Source organism: Microtus pennsylvanicus, chromosome 3, assembly GCF_037038515.1.
Source record: "Microtus pennsylvanicus isolate mMicPen1 chromosome 3, mMicPen1.hap1, whole genome shotgun sequence".
In the NCBI taxonomy this organism is placed as follows: domain Eukaryota; kingdom Metazoa; phylum Chordata; class Mammalia; order Rodentia; family Cricetidae; genus Microtus; species Microtus pennsylvanicus.
The window spans coordinates 36,091,583-36,110,121 of NC_134581.1; the positions used below are offsets into that span (position 1 = coordinate 36,091,583).

The window sequence follows — 18,539 nt, forward strand, 5'->3', positions numbered from 1 at the left end:
GTTGGGGTTTGCTAACATTTTTTAATCTTTAAATTTATGTTTCCTACCAGTTGTGGAAATGTTTGGCTATTGTCTGATTTACATTTTTGCCTTTTGTATCTCTTTGCTGGTCTGGTTCTCTAATTATGTAGGTTAGCCACTTAATGTCTCATACCTCACCAAAACTGACTTAAATTAATGTCAGTCATCTGTCTGTTCTTCACAGTCATCAATTCCAGGGATTTCTATCCTTTATTGACTTTTAGTGCGTGTCCATTCAAATAAACCAGTTTTGGACATTGTGTTTCACTTTTGAAATGCCATTGTTATTTTTTCATTTCTTTTTCTCTGCTGAGTTATTTTTATGTCATTTAATTCATTTGTCAGAGTTAGGGTTTCTGTTGTTATGATAAACACCATGACCGAAAGCTCTTTGGGAAAGAAAGGGTTTATTTCTCCTTTCAGTTCCACATTGCAGTCTGTCATTGAGGGATGTCTGCGCAAGACCACAAGGCAGAAGCTGAAGCCAGGGAGGAATGCTGTTCACTGGCTTGCTCATCCTGATTTTTTTTTAAATGCAAACCAGGACCACCTGCTCATGGTTGGCACCACCCACAGTGGGCTGTGCCCTCCCACATCAGCCATGAATCAATAAAGTGTCTGACTTGCCTATAGGTCAGTCTTATAGAGTCTCTTATAGGTCAGTTAAAAGTCTCTCTTTCAAATGACTCTAGCTTGTGTCAGTGTGACAAAAAGCTAGCCAGTACATACCCCAAACATAAATTTATTGCATAACTATAGTAGCTATTTTAGTATCATGACTAATTTTTAACATCTAGAGTTTATCTCCAGCTTTGGTACCTAGTAATTCCTTTCTCTTATGGCATAATTTTCATTGGTGCAAAATCAACAAAATTCCAATGCCACATTGAAACTTGTAATTAAATAATTGTAAAAATTTTGAGTATATCCTCCCCTCTTATTTTATGGCATACTCTTCGAATAGTCATTTAATGAAAGTGTTTTTCTGTATCTTAGTTTGCTTTTCTTTTGCTGTGTTGAAGCAGTGATCAGAACCAACTTGGGGAGGGAAGGATTTGTTTGACTTATGTGTGCCAGATCATAGTCCATTACTGAAGGAAGTCAGGACAGGAACTTAGAGGCAGGAACTGGAGCAGAGGTCATGGAGGAAAGCTGCTTACTGACTTGGCCCCCTGGTTTAGGAGCACTTGCCTAGGGTAGTCCAACAGTATGCTGGGCCAGTCTGCATTAATAGTTAAGAAAACCCTCATAGATTTTCCTACAGGCTAACCTGGTAGAGACATTTTGTCAGTTGAAGTTCCCTCTTTCAAAATGATCTTAACTTATATTGAATTGACAAACAAAACAACAAACAAAAAGATTAAGTATATCATGTCCTTTTCAACCATGTACATTGAAGCTCTGTTTGAATAAATAGCTGTAGGAGAAAAAAATCTGGGAAACTGATCTGTTTTTACATGTTTTTGCTGAAAAGTATGAAATCAGTTTTTACATTCTTTGACTGTTTTTTTTTTTGTAGTATATACTGTCTGGTTGTAATGCCCCTCTGCAAAGTGTTTTTTAACATGATCTTTGCTTTCTCTGCAGGGCTCCTCTACCCTCACCTTCATCCAAGTCATTCTGGGATTTCTTACCAGGAGAAAAAAAACTTGTTACTGGCCATGGTTTAGGAGATCATGTCAAAAAAGTTGTTTTTAAAGGAATTGAAAACTCTCAGGCCCTAAATGTTGTGAGGTAATACTTTTAAAACTAATATATTTTCTACCTTAAAATAGTCTGTGATGGCTTCATGTTCTGAAATGATGTTAAATGTGTATAAGGCAGGCACTATAGCTTCTTGTACATTCAGGATTAAAGTTAACAAGTTCATTTCCTCTTTCTCTGTTTTCATTTTTACTTTTGGTAGTGGTTTTGGAAATATTTGCTTATAGTAAATATCATGTTGAAGTTACAGTTTGGAGCTTTGATGTATGTCCACACACAAGACATGGTCACATACACACACAAGAGTGAATACAGTCACTGATTCCAGAATCTGCCGCATGCCCCTTTGCCCTAACAGTTACCCACTGACAACTCAGAGCTTGTATACTCTCTGAACCATCACAGCAGTGGAGACCATGGAGGATGCGTCCTTCATAAAATCCGACCTTTGCTTGTTATAATTATTTTAGATCTCACCACTGTGGCTGAAGCTTGTCTCTTTGTGTATCTACCACAGCCCACCTCCATGTATCAAATATCAAACTTTGGGTGTTTCTGGTTTTACTTCAAGTTATTATTTATTTAATTCTTACTTTTTTTGAGTTAAGATCTCATAGCCCAGTCTAGCCTGAAACTTTTTTTGTTGTCTTAAACTTGGGATACTCTAGCCTTAGCTTCCTGTGTGCTGGATTACAGGTATGTACTACCTAATTCAGCTAGTCTCGGTATTTTTTTTATATTGAGTTTTGAAGATGCTTCATATTTTAAATGCCTACCTGATACATGAAAATCTATCCATAATTTAATAGCAGTATTTTAATTAAAATTCCTTCTCTTAATATGATGTGTATATATATATATTTGTTTTTGAGACATAGTCTTCTATAGTCTAGGCTTGCTGGTCTTGAACTTACTATGTAGCTGAAGGTGACCTTGAATTCCTTATGTTCCTGCCTTTGCCTCCCAAATACAGGGCTTACAGGCCCAAGGCATCACACCTGGCTTCTTTTTGTTTGTTTGGTTTCTCGAGACAGGGTCTCACTGTGGGATGGTCTGGCTGTCCTGGGACTCGCTTTGCAGACCAGGCTGGCCTCGAACTCACTGAGATCTGCCTACCTCTGCCTCCCAAGTAATGGGACATAAGGTGTGCGCCAACACCACCCTGCACACTTCTAGTTGTACTTAGAAATGAAATTCTTGTAGAAATAGAAAAAGTGTCAGGCTGGTAGGAATCGCATGCACATCTCCTTAGACTGTTAAGTCTAGATTGTTAATAGAAAAAAAAGTAGTGTCATTTGTGGTCAGATTAATGTGTTATACAATGATGAACACTTGTGGTTTGGGTTGTCAAACCATTTCTTTTCCTCCCATAAATCATTTTTAAGAAGTTGCAGCAGGCCTGGCATCCTATTATTAAATGGACTGAGGTAGGATTGCCATGAAATCCATGAAGCCTGGGCTTCATCATGATTCTAAGTAAGGTGGCTTGGACTACAGATAAGGTCTCAAACAAATATGACAGCAGCAGCGGCAGCAATTTTCTGTTCAATTTCAATATATCAAACATTATATAAACTCTGGTTAAAACAAGTAGAGTCTTAGAAGTGTTTGACCTCAGCTTACTTACTCTGCCATGAAGATAGCACCTAGGGTCTTACCAGAGACTTTGAACAACACTTGTTTCTGAGAACTTCTTTGATGTGGGAGGGTCTTCTGTGTATATGTTACTTTCATTGGTCAAATAAAGAAACTGCCTTGGCCTTTTGATAGGCCAGCTCTTAGGTGGGTGAAGTAGACAGAACAGAATGCTGGGAAAAAGAAAGCAGAGTCAGGCAGTCTCCATAGCTCTCCTCTCCTAGGCGGACGTAGGTTAGACTCATCCCGGTAAGCCACAGTCACGTGGTGATACACAGATTTAATAGAAATAGGCTATTTAAGATGTGAGAGTTAGTGAAGAAGAGGCTAGATATAATGGGCCAGGCAGTGTTTAAATGAATACAGTTTCCATGTAATTATTTCGGATATAAAACTAGCTGGGGAGCCAGGCGGCAGGAACGCAGCCCACTGCTCCTTTTACTACACTTCTTGTGTATGCAAAATTTTTAAATATATTTTTGTTGATATTATTGATTTTCTTACTGTAGGTGTGTACATATAGAAGCACTGTTTTTGAGTAATTTTGTTATAGTAAGGAAAATTAGGTAGAAAGAATCAGGTTCCTATTTCCCTAGCTCTTCAAATAATTTTAGAAAGGTAATGTTTTTTTAAATTGAATTTATGAAATAAAAAATCAAGCCTTTTCACGTATAAATGACAAGTTAAAGTTTTAATGTTCATAAATTGCCTCTTTCTGCTTCTGAAGTCTTCAGTTATTAATTAACCCTTTCTGTTCTTGTAAAGATTCGGTTTTCTCCTTTGCCCTGTATTCTTGCCATCTGTGTTCATTTGCTGCAGCATTTTAATATACAGAGAGGAATAGCTAATCTTCCATCCACCCATAAATTTATTCTAGTGATTGCCTCACCATTGTGAGCCTCACACCTGTGCGTCTGTCAGTTCCCATTTTAATTAATTTGGGTTCTGTTCCACTCCTCAACTAAAGCAGTCCAGCTAACCTTAATAGTGCCCTGCTGTGGAACTGCTCACACCAGAACTGGAAGTGCAGGTCGTGTCTCTTTACTTTCTGCACTATGCCTATCATGAGCATATGTCCTGTTATTAGTTAACGTATTGCAGGCCACCTTCATATATGATCTGAGCATCAGTCTTACGTGTTCTCCTGGCCTTTCCATCCTATTTAGGTCTTCAGAAGCGCATCAGACCTTCCTTATGCCTGAAGCCAAACTTCTTGCTTTTTTTAGTAATGCTCTCAGAAACCCAAAGTCAGACAAACTGTAGATATATGGTAAACAGCCCTTTCTTCCTGATCTTTATTCCTTAGTAAGTTATGCTTGCTGGTCTCTTGTTAGTTTTTCTCAGGAATGGCCTGTCATCAGGATATGGTTCATTTTAGCTCTTGAATGTTTAATACACACACTAAACTTCATAACTTCAACCCTAGTTGTGAGTATGGCTCCATGCTGTGTCTTCTTTCTTCTTCCCATCGCTACATTGAGCCAATGTGTTCTCTTCGAAGCAGACAAAACTTACTGCTTTTAGGATAAAAACTAAAATTCTTTTTATTTTGAGACAGGGTTTCTCTGTGTTGCTTTGGCTGTCCTGGAACTAACTTGCTCTGTAGACCAGGCTGACCTCAAACTCACAGACACTCACCTGCCTTTCCTCCTGAGTGCAGGGACTATAGGTGTGTGCCACCACCACCCAGCAAAAGCTAAAATTCTTAATATGGATCTACAGAGCCTGGCTTCTGTCAACTTCTTTTACTTTGTCTTAGGAAATAATCTCTGTATTATAGTATCGTTGACTTTTTCTTGTTCACAGCTATCCTTTATATCACCTTAACTTGTGATTTCAACTCCTCATTGCTGTGGAAGGAGCGGCAGGCTGTGTCCCGCCGCCTGGCTAGCTTACACCTGAAATAATCACATAGAAACTGTAGTAATTAAATTACTGCCTGGCCCATTATCTCTAGCCTCTTATTGGCCAACTCTCATATCCTGATCTAATACATTTCTACCAATCTGTGTAACGCCACGAGGTCGTGGCTTATCGGGGACAGATTCTAACCAGTGTCAGTCTCAGGCAGGAGATTCATGGCGTCTGCCACTCTGCCCTTCTTCCGAGCATCCAGTTTGGTCTACTCTACCTATCTAAGTGCTGCCCTATCAAAAGGCCAAGACAGTTTCTTTATTCAACCAATGAAAGCAACACATGATAGAAGAAACTTCTACACCACCTCATAGTCTATTCAGTTGGGTATTGTAGAGGGTCTTCCTTGCTTTGGTGAGTCAATTTCTGTTACATATTTCTGCCATACTTCTGTTACATGAATTACGGTTGTTGCTAGTGATTCTTTTGTTTGTTTGGAAACAAGATCTTGCTATAGAGGCCTGGAATTTGATATATAGCTCAGACCAATCTCAGATTCACAGAGAACTACCTGCCCCTTCCTCTGCCTCCCCAGGGGCTAGGATTAAAGGTGTGAGCCAGTTTATTTTTAATGTACGTGTGCTGTATTTGTTTGCGTGTCAGTATTATTAAAGCAAGGGTGTCTGTTTTTGCTAGTCATTGCTCACACATGTTTAGAGTGGGTATTTAATGGGTATTTTGGATTGAATAAATAAATAAATGAAAGAAAACTGTAACTTCTTTTCAGGTAATATTTCTTTTGAATATAGTGAATTTTATTGGGTATCTCTGATGCACAAATTTGAAAGTATAAAAATTAAGTTTATTTTTTATAGTATTTTACATTTTGAATACTAACAGTACATTAGATTGTAATTCTTCATTGACTAAGTTGCCATTAGTCATGGAACTCAGAAATCTTTAAGGATCTGTGGTTTGCTAGTTGGTCACTAGAGTGTGCTGTCACATTGGGACTTAACTGTGAGAAGTATGTGCTGTCCTATGATTTTGGAAGTTTGACTTGAAAGATCATATGTCAATAGCCTGATGGTTGATGTGGGAACTAATATTTATATAGATGACTCTCATTGATAAGGCTATGGAAAAAGAAACATAGGTTGTGTTTTGTGTTTTATTTAGTCATAGAAAACATGAAATTCACAAGTAAGTTTTTTTCAAAAAGGACATATAAAACACTGCAGGCAAACAAAATACTCACCAAATTATGAGATACCTTGTAGGGGCATACATTGTACTGGCTTCTGTTGGGCATATATAAAAATATAATATGCAGGCCTGGCCCTTACTGGATTTGAAGTCTGGTTAACAAATAGGAATGGAGTTAGGTGCCAAGGCAGAGTGCAGTGGCGATGTGGTGCAGCAGAATGGAAGAGGACACGGAGAAGGGAGCTCACCCACACCGGAAGTCTAGGAAGAGCAAACGCTCCAGCTGCTGCTGCCTTAACTGTCCTCTTCTCATGTGTGACCAGGGGAGCAGCCGAGAAACAGGCCATGTTATTATGTATCCTTTTTACTGTCACAGGCTTTGGAATGTGGGCTGAGATTTTTAAAGAAGAAATTGAAAAGTAGGAGAAAAGACAGCACAAACAGGAAATAGTGGCAGAAAAACAGGAAGACAGGAATGCTGGTGGTCCCAGGGGTTAGAATGTCAGGACTGGGACTCAGCTGAGGAAGGTCTGCACACAACACATTAAGTCTTAACTGTACAAAAATGTGACTGAAAAAATTATTTGTCCCCAAGGCAATGGCAAACAAAAAAAGGCAGCATCATCTGGGGATATTAAAATGCAGAAGGGAAGGATTTTGTATTATTTTTTATTTTTGTTTGCTGTGTTCGTTTGTTTTTCATTTTCCTTTCACCTAATTAGCCCTCTATCTCAGTACAGGGAATGTGTGCTGTGTTTCTCATCATTATAGAAACTGTCTATAGAACAAAATTACAATTGTAATTATATTAGTTCTAATATTAGGTAAATTTTTAAAACAAAAGAAATATAAAATCTTATAAATAAAAAGATTTTATCTAAGCAAAAATAGCTTAGTTATTTTAACATCTAAAATTGACAGTACTTTTTAGTTTAAACAAAAACCTTTTTTAGTGTTTTATTTTTTTATTGAGCTATATATTTTTCTCTGCTCTCCTCCCTTCCAATCTCCTCCCCTTCTATCCTCTCCCACGGTCCCCATGCTCCCAATTTACTCAGGAGATCTTGTCTTTTTCTACTTTCCATGTAGATTAGATCCATATATGTCTCTCTTAGGGTCTTCTTGGTTGTCTAGGTTCTCTGGGAATTTGAATTGTACACTGGTTTTTCTTTGCTTTATGTCTAAAAGCCATTTATGAGTGAGTACATATAATATTTGTTTTTCTGGGTCTGTGTTACCTCACTCAATATGATGCTTTCTTGATCCATGCATTTGCCCACAAATTTCAAGATGTTATTTCTTTCTGCTGTGCAGTACTCCATAATGTAAATGTACCACATTTTCCTTATCCATTCTTAGGTCGACGGGCATGTAGGTTGTTTTCAGGTTCTGGCTATGACAGACAATGCTGCTATGAACATAGTTGAGGACATGTCCTTGTGGTATGATTGAGCATCCTTTGGGTATACACCCAAAAGGGGTATTGCTTGGTCTTGAGGAAGGTTGTTTCCTAATTTTCTGAGAAATCGCCATACTGATATCCAAAGGGGCTGTACCAGTTTGCACTCCCACCAGCTATGCAGAAGTGTTCCGTTTACCCCACAACCTCTCCAGCATAAGTTGTCATCAGTGTTTTTGATCTTGGCCATTCTTACAGGTGTAAAATGAAATCGCAGACTTGTTTTGACTTGCATTTCTCTGATGGTTAAGGATGTTGAACATTTCCTTAAGTGTCTTTCAGCCATTTTAGATTCCTCTGTTGAGAGTGCTCTGTTTAGGTCTGTACCCCATTTTTTAATTGGATTATTTGTTCTTTTGATGACCAATTTCTTGAGTTCTTTGTATATTTTAGAGATCAACCCTCTGTCTGATGTGGGATTGGTAAAGATCTTTTCCCATTCTGTAGGCTGCCTGAACAAAAATCTTTAAAGAATATTTTAGGTAACCTTCTAGTGTTTTTTTTTCTTTTTAAGAAGGCTAATTATGTACAGATTATATATTGGAGTGTCTGGTTTGTTTTTAATATCTGAAGCTTAATAATTTTATATTATTTGAAAGTTTAGAACTTCTAAAAATTCTAGCTGTTTTATTTGATAGCTTTTTTATATTTTATAATGAATTTTGATGGACTCCCAAGTTGCTTGACTGAAGAAATGTTTAATTTAATTAGCCATTAAAGATTATTAATAGGAAGAGTTATGGGATTATAATCTTATGAAACAGATGTTTGCCTTTTTAAATTTTTCTGGGGACTTTCTAGCTAAGTGCTCTCCATTGCACTATATCTACAGTTCCCAGATTGATGCTTCAGCATAGCATTATGGCCCTTTTTGAATATAATCACGAATGAAGTAAGGGCCATACAGCCCTGTCGTAAACCACTGAAGCGTGTCGTAAAATATGAAATGTTATGTGCAGTTATTACTCTTAAAGCTTTAGTTTACATTGATTTAGTAGGTCCTGGGTTTGAAACCTTCTTAGATTGATTGATTGATTGATTGATTGATTGATTGATTTTGTTAGCCAGCAAAGCTAACAAAGGATTTTTTTAATCCTTTATTTGCAAATATTAATTGTAGAAAATAGTGGTCACCATCTCTGCTCTGCCATCACAGACTCTTTTGTTTGTTTGTTTGTTTGTTTGTTTTTGTTTTTGTTTTTGTTTTTTGAGACAGGGTTTCTCTGTAGCTTTGGAGCCTGTTCTGGAAATAGCTCTTGTAGACCAGGCTGGCCTTGAACTCACAGAGATCCTCCTGCCTCTGCCTCCTGAGTGCTGGGATTAAAGGTGTGTGCCACCACCATCCAGCTCATCACAGACTCTTAAATCTTCAAATCTAGACAAGAGGGTAACATAAATGGGAAATAGTCTGTATTCTGATGGAAGTAACTTGGATGGAGATCAAATGCAACTTTCCTTGGCTAAGTCCCAGGGAAGGTCTCACAAGTCAGACCAGGGCTAGAGAACTGGCTTGCTGGGGTGCTAAAACACAATGAAAGGGCAAATGCAAGCAATACCTTCAAGTATCAGTTACTTTTCCATTGTGATAAAGCTCCACAACCAAGGCAGTTTACAGAGGGTGAGGTTTATTTGTGCTCACTGCTCCAGATCGTGTACTGTTTCCCATTCCGTCTGTCATCTAGAGCATGTCACAGAGTCTTAGTACTCGGTGATAAGTATTCACACAGGCCTTTGTATTTCTCATGTATGCCTGGTTACCATACTTAATGATATATGTCCATCATTAGAAAAAGACTGCTTCTTACGATGCTTTTCCTGTGGTCCAGTTCTTTGTAGATTGTTTCCTTACTTGTCCTTAAGCTAGGCCTGACTGCAGATGGTGATTTGTCTCTGCACCAGGAGCTTACTGCTCTGCTGTATTTATTAGTAAGGAGTTTTGCTAAGATATTACTGAAATCCTTAATCCCAGTTTTTGGAATTTATTTTACAGATGTCCAACTCATGGAACTCCAGGACTAGAAAGCAATCATGTTTCTGATTTTCCAGTTCTAGAGAGTCCCAAGTAAGCTGAATTGATTACCTGTGTGCCTCAAAAGCTAGGCCAGTGTTTCACGTTGACACAAATATATATTTAAGAAATGAATAATTGGGTAGTTGAAGTTACTAGAATGTATTGTTTGAATATTCTCTTTTCTAAAATAAGAGTTAATTTTATCGTTTCTGTAACACCTTTTCTTTTTAGAATTTTCTAAAATTTAACCTGTAGCTCTTATTAAGGAAAATAATAATTTTCCTTTTCTGTATTTTCACCTTACCATTCTGTAATTTCTGCAAAAGCTTCCAGGTTGCATTATGTGTAATAAATCCCTGGGGGGGGGGGGGGACAGCTAAATAATATTTCATAGGAAATTTTGTGTGAAAACTCTGAGGACATGACTCAAAGTCATTGTTGTCATTCTCCCAGCCCCTGGCTGTCCTCCTCGCCGGCTGCTCCTGCCGCCATTGCTCCTGTCACATTCGCATCGATTGTAGAAGAAGAGCGGCAACAAGAAGCTGCGCTCATCAGAAGTCGGGAGAAACCCTTGGCTCTCATTCAGGTGAGTGCACACCCTCTCAGCTTCAGCTTTGCTGAGGACTGTCCCACATTCCAGTCCTAGGTCTGTAGTTATGCAGGCTGATTTGAACTAGCACATTGTGATCAGGTTTCTGTTTTTAGTATTGACAGTGCTTTGGGCTGTTTAGATGGTGTTTGCTGCTCTTCTCAGTTTCTACCTCAGCTTGAAGATTATATAGACAATAGATTATCTTTGGCTTAATTTATGGAAAAGAGAATTTATTTGAGAGATGAAAGATTTTACAGACATATGTGAAAGATGAGAGAGGCAGACTGGGAAAAGATAAGCCTCACGACACTGGAGAGCGCAACAGCAAGTTGTAGAGCATTGTGCAGGAGCAGAAAAATACCTCACAGGGCAGAGCTGCCAGCTTGAATGGATCCCAGAAAGAAATCCAGTTTTTTTCTCTTAACTTTAAGATTCAAATTGAGGGACTGGCAGATGGCTCAGCAGCATGTAGTCCTTTCCTACAGGACCTCGATTTGGTTCTTAACGCTAGTATCGGTAAGCTCACAACCATTTCACTCCAGTTCGAGGAGTTCAGAAGTTCTCTTCTGGCCTCAAGGACAGTGCCAGTGCACATGCACACAGGTGGTGCACAAACATGCACTCGGACACTCACACATAACATTTTTAAGAGGTCGAATAATAATTGCTGATTATTCTAGCAAGGCTGAGGGACTAGGAAAGTTTCTGATTCTGTTCTGCCGTGCGGTATCTTTGTGAAGCCTCAGCTCTCCAGGAAGTCGGACTACTACTAACCCCACTAATCTGTTCTATTCCAAAAGAAAGAAGCCAATCTTCTTTCCTTCTTTCTCCCAGGTTGAGGAGCATGCGATACAAGACTTGCTGGTTTTCTATGAGGCGTTTGGCAACCCTGAAGAGTTTGTCGTCGTTGAAAGGACACCACAGGGGCCTCTGGCCGTGCCTATGTGGAACAAGCATGGGTGCTAGCTTACTCGAGAGAGGACGCTGCCCCCGGGGTCGTGGTCACTACACTGACATGAAGAAAACCCATGCACAAGCATTCTTGCATATTTGGTAGCACATTGTTTTCGTCAAAGCAAAAGTGGATATGATTTCTTCCTGTAGTTTATAATGTTTGTATGACTAATGAGAAACTTTTTGAAATTGTGATTTTAGTAACTTTTATGTGAAGATGTGTCAGGAAAAACGTTAAGCTAAGGTTGCTTGGATTGTTTCTTCTACATTATCTTACAAAGGAAAATATGGGTGAAGTATAAAGTGTAGGTATGATTCATTAAAATATTTTTTTCATTTGAGAGTATGAAGTAATTTAGAAGAGTTTACCACTTATGTTTTTTAAATAAGACATTGATGGGATTAAGGCAGGAGCCTCAGTCATTACTTCTGATCCATTGATAGCCAGACTGTTCCGTTTGCACAGTAGGTGTGTCTATTGTTGCTTTTTCATTGGGCCGTTAATTTTTTAGGCCTCTTTAAAATTGGGCCTGGTGAAGTGCTGTTCTTCCTAATTATTCTGGACAGTTTAGTCAACAATCAAAGCTTCTCTGGGAGACTTGGATTCATGAAGTTTTGTTGGGGTGGGAAGGTAGCACAGAGGCCATATAAATGCCTGATTGTGAAAGAATCAACTTCTTAAAGTGTTAAGATTCTCTAAAACAGACATAGGATTACCGAATAGTTTGCCAGAGTGCTTGTTTATAATTGCTTTTTAGTACTGTGTAATCAAAAGTTCTGTGAGCCTGGATTATATGTGTACATGTAAATTTTGATTATCTTCTTTATAGTATGCTGTTTGGTTTGTTCTTGAGTGTTTAAAATTAAAAGGAAAACAATGTTAAAATGTGTGCTTTAGTCTATAGATAAAATGAGAATGTTAGTGCCTGAGTTCTGGGAAAGAATCCCTGGGAATATGTAGGCAGTTCACGGCTTGATTTCAGTTGATGGGAAGTTGGCTGAAACTAACTCAGTGTTTCAGTTCAGTTCAACCACACAGCAGCAGATGTGCAAGCAAACATGCAATAAAAAGTAATCCTGATCTACTTCACTGCGAATGTGTGTTTGTTGTCCTGTGTAGCCCTGGATTGACAGCTCAAGGGAAGAATTTCTGGCTATTTCTAGTTATTTCCCTTATGCGCCACACTGATAGGCAGCACATACTTTTACTCTGCTAAAAATCCTGTTTTCTATTCTGTATGTTTGAGTAACTTGAGAAAAAATGAATTTTACGATGTCTTTTTGATATCAGTAAAGAAGCTTTATGACGTCATTGGCTTATGGGAAGCTTTGATACACTGAACAAATGTAAATGGTGTTTTTCTTCGTGTCTTCCTCTCGGCCTGGGATGCATCCTCAGGAGTTGTTGTAGTCGGAAAGTGTGAAGTTGGAGCTGGGGCTGACAGAGCTTGGACTCTTGTCCTTTCTTTCTAAGCCATGACCAGATTGCTTGTAGTTTATGGTCTGTTTTATATAGTGAGCTACTGTATAAAATTCCATATGGGAAGAAATAGTCCTGCAAGACAAGTGAAAGATAAACCCTGCTGTGAGCTGTAGTTTTCATGAGTCCATGAAGATGGCAGTTATTATATTGCCTTGAAAGCCCAGGAGGATGATGGTAGTTTTTCCCAACAGTACTTTCTTCCTGTAGTAACCCATCCATCTCTAGTTGTATAGATTCAAGAAAATCCAGTAGAACTGAAGAAAGTCTGAGGCATCGATTGAAGTGATCACTGGGATGGAGAGGCCTTTTAAGACTCACAAGCCCTGTGTTTGAGTCTAGAAAGATGATGGTGTACGAAGTATTGGGGTGAGGGAATGATTACCAGCAATAGATGTGCTTAAAGTTTGTGAAATCAAGACACTACAAGTCAAATCAAGTCAGTTTGTTGACAGAATGCTAGGACTTGTATCTCTTAGATTCTAGACATGTCTTTTAGACATGCTTTTTCCCTGGAGACAACTGCAGTCTGAAGCCCAGCCCTGGGTGGGCAGTTTATCTGTGACTGTCTTGGCATGGTGCATGTTTTTTTTTTTTTCAAAGATGGATTGAGGTCCATTTCTTACAATATTAGGTCTAAAGAAGCTCTGCTCATATACCACAGGCAGTTTGTTTATGTAACGAAGAAAGCGAAGTCCAGAAATGTTGATGAAGGCATGCTCATTTGTTTCCCAGCCACTCAGAGCAGAAAGAATCACTCAGAAACTATTATTTCCAATGCTGTTTGGCCAATAGCTTAAGCGTATTTCTAGCTAGCTCTTATATCCTAAACTAACCTATTTCCATTAATCTGTGCATCACTATGAGGTGGTGGCAAGCAGCAAAGTTACGGTGGGCTCTGGTGGAGACGTCTGTCTTCTGTGGTGGCTATAAGGCTTCTCATTGACTCCGCCTCCTTTTTCCAGCATTGTTTAGTTTTCCTGCCTAGCTCTATTCTGCTAAGCTACTGGCTGAAACAGCTTTATTCATTAGCCAATAAAAGCAACACATATACAGAAGGACATCCCATCCCACACCACAAAAAATGGTCAATTTGAAATATGTCTTCTATCTTTGTAATATGATTCTCTAACTACAACAGGCTGTCTCTTTGAAACTGTCATTTATCTATACCCAAGAAAAAGAATTATAAAACACCACTTAATAAAGCAATTATATAGTTCAGAGACTTCCAGATTTGTCAATGCAGAGATGTTTTCAGAAAAAAGTATAGCTATATGATCTGAGGTGTGCTCAAGTTTAGGTGTCCTTTCTGAAGATAATGCCAAGCTGTGACAGATATCAAAGCTATATTGGTCTTCTATGCATTACCCACCCAGCTCCTAGGCATCGGTGGTTCATTTTTCTAGCTGTTTCTCGTTTCCTCACCAGCCTTTGATTTGTGTTGAAGTGAGATTTCTACTATTCCTATTCTTTCCTTGTACCTGAGTCATCTACCCAAATCACTGAGGCGGAGCCTGTGGACATTCCTTGCTTCTCTGTTTCTCCATTCTGTACACTTGCTGGTCTCAGCTTCTATCACTCTGTTTCCTTATCTCCGCTCTAATTTGTCCTATGCTGTCTTTATACTGTCTTTATTGTATTTTACAGTCTTTAAAATAAACTCAAACTTTTGATCTCAAAATCCTTCTACTCTCATTTTAAAAGGATTTATTGATTTGTATATGTGAGCATTTTGCCTGCATCTCTGTCTGTACACTATGTTTATATTGCCCACAAAGGCCAGAAGAGGGCATCAGAGCCCTGGATAGTTCGGAGTAGCTATGCCAATGCTGGGTATCAAAGCTAAACCCACCCCCATCCTCTTTTCCTTGTTCTGAGGTGATTGTCTACTGAAGTCTGAAGATGTTTTTTCTCTGATGTCCTGAACTAGAAACTCTTCTGCACACTAAACGGTTCCCCAGAGCCTCTACCTGAACAAGGCACAATCCTCTGCAGTCTTTCGTCTTCATCTCACCAGCCAGCAACTCAACCGCAATCCTTAGTGTGATGGGGGGGCATTCTCAGTCTTCTGTTTATTTTTGCAGCCAGAGGAGGAGAGTGTGACCTTTGAGGTGGGGAAATAGTCCTTGCATTCCTACACTTGGCGAACTTGGATGCGCAATTCCTACTTGACCGGAGTATGAAATACTGCTGATTCAGATAAAGAACATGGCAGTTGGTGAACCAGAGATCACAGTTGCAGCCAGTCCGGTTCCTCAGCGGAGAAAGACTTGAACTGTGGTATATTGGAGGGCAACTGCTTTGTACGAGAAAATAATTCCATCTCTTTTGTATTAAAATGCAAAAGATTTTTTGTATTAAAATACAAAAGATCTATAAAATACTCATGATTTATAATTCACTGTTAAGTTGGGTGTTTTCATATGCATTTATCATTAATTTTCTTAAAAACTGCTGAGTTCGTATGTCCCTCATGTCCACCTGTCCCTCGGTAATGTTCTCCCAGTTTTCTTATTCAAGCACATGGAAATGCATCCATAGTTTCTTCTAAGGGAGACTGGCCACCAAAGACTTACCTCAACCAGTAGAAAATGTTTGGCAGTGAAAGGCTCCATTCTAAATATGAACAACAAGCTCCAGGCCTAAACACACACACACACACCCTCCACTATGAAAACAATTTGATTGCAAAATAGGGGAAAACAACTGCTATTTCACCATATGAGGGGGTAGAGTCGACAGGTAAGCTTATGAAAACATGTTCATTAGCAGGCAGAAAAATAGCAATTAAAACCACAGTGCCATATCATTGTACACCTACCTCCATGGCTAAAAGGAGAAATAGTGAAAAACACCGAGGGTTGATGCGGACCTGGAAGGACTGGGTTTCTTATTTTCTGGTGGGAATGAAAAAAATGGTACAGCTCTTCGGGAAAACGGAGTTTGTAACCAATGATTGCACTTAACTATAAAAGTTTATACTAACACAAAACTTGTTCATGGATGTTCTTAGATTAGTTGTGATAGGAAAATACTGGAAGCTAACCAGATCTCAACCTACGTCCCTTACATCGTGGGTGGATTGTTTTCAGCCCTTGCTGGCAGGAGACTGTGACTTCTGAGATGGAAATGGTCCCTGCATTCCTACACTCTGCAAACTTTGATGCATAAGCAATGGAAAGAAATGAGCTGTTGGTACACGACTCAACCTGGATGGACCTCAAGGACTGTATGGCTGCTGAAGAGATCGGCAGATTTCATATTGTATTTAAACAATAACATCAAAATAAAATGATAGGGATAACCTGAGTGATGGCCAGGGAGCAGGTGCCAGTTATGGCAGGAACCAAGATCCAAAGTAACTGCCAAAGAAAGGTGGAATGGTTTCTCTGTCGTGCCTTGGTCCCAAATGATGTACCTATATTTTGTTGAGAGCATTGGGGACAGGGCTCAGTTCTTGATATTGGTTGGCAAGACGGACCCCATCTCCATTAACTCCATTAATGCCAGTCTTTGAGAACAGAAGATTTAATGCACATGAAACTATCAAAGAAAATACCAAAGGGCAACCTTAGCAGAGACCCGGTATTGAAAACAAGGCCACTTTGAAGGAACACATGAATGAACTTTGGGTTAGGCAGCGTCTTAGGTATCTATTGATGTGATAAAAAGCAATTTGGGGAGGAAAGGGTTTATTTCATCTTACAGTTTCACTGAGGGAAGTTAAGGCAGGAATTCAAGATAGAAACCTAGAGGTAGGAATTTAGGAGGAGCCATGTCAGAGTGCAGCTTACCGGCTTGCTCCCCATGCTTATGGACAGATGCCTTTCTCATACCTCCAGGACTGCTTGTCCAGAGATGGCACCACCCACCGTGGCTGGGCTTTCTCATACCGTTAATCATGTAGATGCCCCAGACCTGCCTACAGGCTAGTCTAGAGACTAGCTAGTCTCAGTTGTGGTTCCCTCTTCCCAGAAGCCTCTAGCTTGTATCAAGATGACGGGGTGCTGGGAGGTGCACAAGCAGACCCCAGCAAGGTCTCCAGGGAGAATCTGAGCCAATGGGGCCTGTGCAGGTCAGTGAGACTCAAATCCTACAGGTGGCTTTCAGAAGAAGATAAAGTGAGTAGATTCTTAGATGGTCTCTGACTTGGTGGTGATGGAAGATGAGGCAAGTCACGCAGAGGTCAGAGCACAAAGCAAACCAACCCTTTGGCCTTCCCCAGGAACTCTACGCTGGCGTCCCTTCCACATGCTCTCAGTTAAGAAGTGACTGCAGAGTTCTCATACTTCTTTATATAGCAAAGCTACTAATGTAAGTTTATATTTAGGTGGAATCAAACCACATCTGTTGAGTACAGTCACTGTGTTTTGATGTGTGTGTGATACGTTACTGAATGTCAGTGTCCTTCATGGTCACTGCACAAGGAAACAAGTTTAGTTTGTAATTTGTGAGCCGGTATTAGAAGTTGCTGTCAGAAGAACTGAAATTTCGACATTGATTGAAGAGATCAGAATTTTTTTTTAATTAGGAAGAGAATATATTTAAGAATGGTGCCTCCTTTTCTACCTGGCACAGATAGGCACATTCTATGACCTGCCTACAAATCATCTATACTCTCTCAGTAACTGGGAATGCATTGTCAGGCTTTGCTAACCGGTGTATGTTTTAACTAAGCAGAAAATATGAATTCTGCTTGCACTCTCGCAATTCACCAGGAATCCCAACCAATCTGTTCTGAACATTGAATGAAGACTTTAAGGGTCCGTGGAAATTAGTTAAAAATCTCATTAGTTAAGAGTGCTTGCTGTTTTTTTTTTTTTTGAGCTGTGGGTTTGATTCCCAGCACCCACATGAAGTAACTCACAGCTAACTGCCTGCTTACTTCAGCCGCAGGAGATCGGATGCCCCCTTCTTGCTTCCAAAGACATCCACACACACGTGGCTACACACAGGCACACCACATACATATGAGTAATAATAAAGTAAATCTTAAAAACAAAACAGACCAACAATCAGGCAGGTGATGAACTGCTTCGTTAACCTGTCTTCACTGAGATAACCTTTACTTGACTAAACCCACCAACAGATGTTTATAATCTGCACTGCCGTGCAACTGTGGGATGGTTTGGTTGGATAATATCACAACATCTTTATTGTCATGGACATGATTGCATTCTCTAGATGAATTTGTGCAATCGATCTCCTGCCGTAAATGCCTTTCATTGCAGGGATAATATAACCATATAGTATGTACCTACCCCAGAACTTGCTGACAAACTAGGTTTCAACAAACGCTTGCCTTCCTAGAAAGCATCCATTAGATGGAAAGGCCTAAATCAAAAAGGGTGTGAGGGGCTGAGGTGTTTCAGCAATACTCACCATGGATGAAAGCACAGCAGAATCCCAGGAAGACCAAAGTTTTATTTTTTTCTGTATTAGTTATGCCACAGCACTGACTATGTGCTTTAAAAGAAGATTACATTTTGACAACTAAAGTAATCTCTGATGTAGGACTTCAGGACTTCCAAGAACCAGCTTTCTCCTCTGTGACTTTATGCTACTTTGTCTGTAAACTATCTAGTGGAAGCTTTTACCAATAGCACCTGCTCATGCCATG

The 18,539-nt window shown here is 39.4% G+C and overlaps 1 protein-coding gene across 2 annotated transcripts in view; it reads left to right on the forward strand.

Moving 5' to 3' along the window:
* The window catches only part of Ibtk (inhibitor of Bruton tyrosine kinase), a 67,694-nt gene extending 55,172 nt beyond the window's left edge, over positions 1 to 12,522 (forward strand). For both annotated transcript variants that reach the window (XM_075965093.1, XM_075965094.1), the window contains exons 26-29: positions 1,609 to 1,755; positions 9,870 to 9,941; positions 10,344 to 10,476; positions 11,317 to 12,522. In XM_075965093.1, coding sequence (XP_075821208.1) covers positions 1,609 to 1,755; positions 9,870 to 9,941; positions 10,344 to 10,476; positions 11,317 to 11,448 — 484 coding nt within the window. In that variant the 3' untranslated portion in view covers positions 11,449 to 12,522. The remainder of the gene's footprint in view (positions 1 to 1,608; positions 1,756 to 9,869; positions 9,942 to 10,343; positions 10,477 to 11,316) is intronic.
* The last annotated feature ends 6,017 nt before the right edge of the window (positions 12,523 to 18,539 follow it).